This window comes from Ziziphus jujuba, chromosome 4, assembly GCF_031755915.1.
Source record: "Ziziphus jujuba cultivar Dongzao chromosome 4, ASM3175591v1".
In the NCBI taxonomy this organism is placed as follows: Eukaryota; Viridiplantae; Streptophyta; class Magnoliopsida; order Rosales; family Rhamnaceae; genus Ziziphus; species Ziziphus jujuba.
This window is the reverse complement of record NC_083382.1, coordinates 32,731,469-32,737,019: the sequence shown is the minus strand read 5'-3', so window position 1 is coordinate 32,737,019 and position 5,551 is coordinate 32,731,469. Positions and strand designations below refer to the sequence as shown.

General features: G+C 35.7%; 1 protein-coding gene across 1 annotated transcript; it reads left to right on the top strand.

Annotated features, from left to right (window-relative positions):
- The first annotated feature begins 495 nt into the window (after positions 1 to 495).
- LOC107415199 (serine hydroxymethyltransferase 7) lies at positions 496 to 4,867 on the top strand. Its single transcript, XM_016023485.4, has 4 exons — positions 496 to 1,927; positions 3,162 to 3,567; positions 4,254 to 4,355; positions 4,448 to 4,867. The coding sequence occupies exons 1-4, from the start codon at positions 866 to 868 to the stop codon at positions 4,669 to 4,671; spliced, it is 1,794 nt and encodes a 597-aa protein (XP_015878971.1). The 5' UTR covers positions 496 to 865; the 3' UTR covers positions 4,672 to 4,867.
- Positions 4,868 to 5,551: the final 684 nt, after the last annotated feature.

Sequence of the window (5,551 nt, the reverse complement as noted above, 5' to 3'; positions counted from 1 at the left end):
TATAATATCATATTATATTTATTTTTTATTCTATTAAACAATCATTCTCAAATTAACACTCTTTTAATAAAAACTTAAAAAAATTTAATATAAATCAACCATATTAATATAATTATTATTTATCATTGATTATGTATTATTTAATTTTAATATAAAAAATACGATAACATAATTATATAAAATTTATTATTATTTTGTAAATAACTTATATTATACTATATTTATTTTAATACTTATAAAATTATAACAATTCAATTTAATGAGTTATCGAATTGTTAAAGGGTTAACTTTTAAATTGTATTATATGGAAAAAAAAAAAGGCGCATAAATTTTCAATTATTATATTTACTAAAATTAAAAAAAAAAATAAAGAAAAGGGGAAGAGGGCCCACTGGATGGTAGAGCCCACAGGGGATAGGGCATGGGCCAGAACCAAAGAGAAGAGAAGGGAAGTGTTAAAGTAAAACGAAGACCGAAGCCAGCTCAGCTAATTTCGACGACGTCCAGGTTCGTCCCCCTTTGTGTTTTACCCAATTATAGAATCCAGCGGTCTTCATCAAGCCCACTCGATGGCCAACCTCTCTCTCTTCTCCGCCATTAGCAGCTAGGGTTAGGGCTCTGAAATTCCTTTCCATGGAACATTCTTCAACCCCCGCACACTTCAACCTTTTCAAATACTGTTACTGCTCCTTCTTACCGTTTCCTTGTCGCTGTTTCTGCTGTTGCTATTGTTGCTCGTAACCTTACAATTTTTGACATTTCATTTGTTGTATGCGCATATATATATATATATATATATATACACACTCGTAATCTGCTAGAGCTAGATTCAAAGTTCGTATTTTTTTTTTTTGGGGGGTTTTTGATGGACTTATCCCACCCTCAATCGAACCTTTCCCTAGGGTTTTCATCCCACGCATCGCCGCCGCACCGGACCCAAATCGCCGATGATTCGATATCGCTCCAGCTCGACTCGAGCCTTCGTGACCCCACTCACTCGGTCACACCGATTCCTCTCCAGTTGCTGGAGCCACAGGCCGAATGTCAGAGAACCGAGAATGGGAATTTAGATAGGGATATGAATGATGACGATGACGATGACGATGAGGATAGAGAGGTCGAAGAGTTTCGGATTTTGGGGCATTCCATGTGTTTGAAACGGCGAAGAGATAGCGAGTCGTCGTCTTCTTCAGCCTCGGCGACCAGTAATTCGAAGCGAGTGTCGTTCGGACCTGACCTTGAGGCTCGGAGAAGCGCGGTCAGGTTGTGGGGTGACCAGCCTTTACGGATTGCGGACCCTGATGTGTTTCATATCATGGAAAAAGAGAAGAGAAGGCAATTCAAAGGGATTGAATTGATTGCGTCGGAGAATTTCGTTTGTAAAGCTGTAATGGAGGCCCTTGGAAGCCATTTGACCAATAAGTATTCGGAAGGAATGCCCGGTGCTAGATATTACTGTGGGAATCAGCATATCGATGAGATTGAAACGCTTTGTTGTGAGCGAGCATTGGCTGCGTTTAATCTAGACTCGGAGAATTGGGGTGTGAATGTGCAGCCCTATTCATGTACCTCTGCGAATTTCGCTGTGTATACGGGATTGTTATTGCCTGGTGATCGCATCATGGGATTGGATACTCCGTGTGGAGGGAATACCAGTCATGGATACTACCTTCCAAATGGAAGGAAAGTTTCTGGGGCATCGATTTTCTTTGAGAGTTTGTCTTACAAGGTGAACCCGCAAACTGGGTATATTGACTATGAAAAGCTTGAGGAGAGGGCGCTTGATTTTCGCCCCAAAATACTCATTTGTGGTGGCAGCTCGTATCCTCGTGAATGGGAATACTCAAGGTTTAGGCAGATTGCGGACAAGTGCGGAGCAGTACTTATGTGTGATATGGCTCAAATCAGTGGCCTTATTTCTGCCAAGGTGTGGATCAAGCAAGTTTTTCCTGTTTTATATTCTCAGGGATCGTTATTACTTGTTATAGGCTTTGATTATATATACTGGGGAGGTTACTATGACAGTGTTGGCATTTGAAAAGAGCTATCTGGCATTGGTAATCGTATGCGAGGAATATTGTTAAAATATTGAATATTAAGAATTAGGGGAATTCTTTTTAGTTGTTAAAACATATTTGTGCCCACTTTCGTTTGCATTGGAATTTGTTTTGATGAAAGGCTAATTTTCTGTGATATGTAGGTTGTATGGAGGGCATAAGTAAACTAGGAATTTGTTTTTGAATATATCTAAATGAGAATGTCAATTCTAGTTATAACTTATAGCTTATTGAGTAATGCCATAAAAGGTTAGACAATGCTTTTGTATTGAACTTTTTAGTTACTACCCTAGGTATTGGAGCTGAGGATTGTTGTTAGATTGCTTCTATCAAGTTATGTGTGCATAAGTCGCTTTATAGGATTACTTGAGTAGTACACAACTTTACAGCGAAGCAAAATTTACCCCAGCTTACATTCAGAATGAATGTGCAGTTGAGGAGCTAATATTTGTTCAGTACGTGGTGCAGTTGGTGATTTGTTGCTTGACAAGTAAAGTTTCTGCATGTTCTTGGCTGTTAGCATGAGGAGATTATCCATGTATCAATAAATATATGATATATCAGCCTGTGAATCTGAATTCACTTTATTTCAAACATATACTTAACCTGCTTTGAAGAGCATTGGGAGGATCTATGAGATTAGACCTTACTCAGATTTTCCTTGGGTTTAGATCAGAGTTGGATCGCTGATGTTACACTATATAATTTTTAAGTTGCATAACCAGCCAGCTTCTACCATCTTGGGGTTAATTTTATTTTATTTTTTTGAATTCTTTTTATTTTGTTGCCTTATGTTTATTCTATTGCCTTGAAAATAAAATTCAGATTTTGTTTGTCCATGGTTAATCTGGTAGGGTTTGGTTGGATGCGCTCTATAGCGGAGGTAAATCTCATAGCTATGTTTTGGTGAAAATCTGTTGTGAAAATCTTTAGAGTGATGATGTATTTTCTAACTTCTTCATGTCTTAGAATTTTATGCTTTCTGCCTTTTTATTGGATATTTGAAGCCACTGTTTGCGTGGATCAAGAAAGAAGAAAATTTCCTGCAGTGCAAATTTATTTGACCATGACTTTCAAAATAACATGTTTTGTTTACTTTCTCAGGAATGTGCGAATCCTTTTGAGTACTGTGACATTGTTACCTCAACTACTCATAAAAGTCTTCGAGGTCCTAGGGGAGGTATAATTTTCTTCAGGAAGGGTACTAAGCCAAGGAAGAGAGGGATACTCCTAAATCAAGGAGATGAGAGTGAGCAGTATGACTTTGAGGAAAAGATAAACTTTGCTGTTTTTCCTGCAATGCAAGGTGGACCTCACAATAACCACATTGCTGCTCTTGCCATAGCCTTAAAACAAGTGGCTACTCCCGAGTACAAGGCATACATGCATCAGGTGAAGAAAAATGCTCAGGCATTAGCTTCTGCTTTGAAGAGAAAAAATTTCAGGCTGGTAACTGGAGGTACAGACAACCATTTGCTGATTTGGGATCTGAGACCCCTTGGCTTAACAGGTAAATTCTTTTGCTTTTCTAATGTATTTTCGAAGCACTATCTTTATTTTATCACAGATAATTGTCTTATGTTGACCCAATTTTTACATTTTTTGAAATTTGAAGTCTAAATTCAAGTGTTTGCTTTGTTGTCTTGTTATTAAAGTAGAAATTATAATCAGAAACACTGGAGGCACTTGTTTTGTACCTTATGGTAGTTGTATAAATTTATTCTTGAGATTTGGGAATTATAGGTGAACTGATCATCTTATAGGCTATAGTTGGAAAGAAAGAAAACATGAACATCATATGAAACATTGGCGGTACTTTTTAATTCAAGAGTTCCAACTTAATTTCAATAAATTTTTGTATGGGTGGACCTCTTTACAGAGATGTTTGCTTTCAGTCTGTAAAGTCATGGGAGACGTTTTTCTTGAGTAAGCTGCCAAGGAAACACCAAAAATGTTTGATATTTAAGAAGGCATTAAGTGGATGTTATTAAGAAGTATGGTGACCAGAAATATGCTTCGCATCATTTTAACTTAATACTTAGATTTGTTTGCTTTTATCTGCATCTGTCAATGTATATATTATCATTTCTCTCTCTTGCTCTCTGTCCCTATTTATTATTATTATTATTTTTTGCCATTCTGTCTACTTGATTATGACTCTTTTTTTTCTTTGTCCGTTCTATAAATGTTTTATAGGTAAGATCTATGAGAAGGTCTGTGAAATGTGTCACATAACACTCAACAAAATTGCAATTTTCGGTGACAATGGGACTATTGTTCCCCGAGGAGTCCGCATTGGTGAGTACTGATGGTTTATTACATGCCAATTGCAAGCTTGGTGGGTTTATTAGCATGAATTACATTTTTATGTTATATAATGTTCTTCACAGGTACCCCAGCTATGACATCAAGAGGTTGTGTGGAGGGTGATTTTGAGACAATTGCAGAGTTTCTGTACAGAGCAGCTCAAATAGCAACTGCGGTTCACAGGGAGCATGGGAACCAGCAAAAGGCTTATCTGAAGGCTTTGGAGAATAATAAGGACATTGTGGATCTCCGGATGCGAGTTGAAACGTTTGCAAGCCAGTTTGCATTACCAGGATTCGACGGTTGATGGTCGGGTCCTGGATACATCGGATCTACCTTTTTTTTGCCCTTTTCTTTTTTCTTTTTTCTTTTTTCTTTTTGGGTTTTTCCTTTTTTTTTTTTTTTGTTCAGAAATTTTTTATTTATATATAAACAAGTTAATTTCTTGTAATTGTATCTTGTAATTTTTTTAATTAAAGGTTATATCAGTATATATCGTAATATATGGCTTGTAGTAAGTTATGTTTAAATTATTTATACATATATATATATATATATATATATATATAGAATCAATATTTAAAATTTAGTAGGAGCAATTGTTCTTAAATGATTCATCTCTATACTAAACATTAATAATTTGGAATGTCATGTCATGTCATGTCATGTCAGGTGAGTAAGATAAAATTCATAACATCTTAAGAATTCTGATAAAAGGTGTCGCTCAAAGTTGATATTGAGGTGTTTTTTTGGTTATATAAGTTGATATAGAGGTTGCTCATAATAATCTAAGAAGCATATGTATGATGCATAAGTGTAAGTTTTTAGTCCTTTCAGAAATTAAACAGTACTAGTGTTATGAAGTATATAACCATTATATTTTTATGAAAGTAAAGCCTATTTTATTTTTATTAAAGTAAAGCCTATTTTTATAGTCTAGTTGAATCCTTTATTCAACCAGAAAACATCTTCTATGGTATACTGTGTAAAACTTTTGTTGGTTATATGGTTTAAGACTTGGATGTACCCAAATTCAAATGGAGAATGCCATTCATACTCTATTTGTAGGTTTTGGAGCCTCCGACCACTAGGCAAATGAGCATTGCTGAGATGGGTAAATTTCATAAAGAAAATAATTTGGGAACACAAACAGAATGTAATGAGTATATGCACATACAAATTATTAC

Excerpts from the sequence above, each read along its gene's own strand:
- LOC107415199 (XM_016023485.4), top strand. The coding sequence starts at position 866 with ATGGACTTATCCCACCCTCAATCGAACCTTTCCCTAGGGTTTTCATCC. Across the intron at positions 1,928-3,161 it reads GTGGCCTTATTTCTGCCAAG|GAATGTGCGAATCCTTTTGA; the intron begins GTGTGGATCAAG and ends TTACTTTCTCAG. Across the intron at positions 3,568-4,253 it reads GAGACCCCTTGGCTTAACAG|GTAAGATCTATGAGAAGGTC; the intron begins GTAAATTCTTTT and ends AATGTTTTATAG.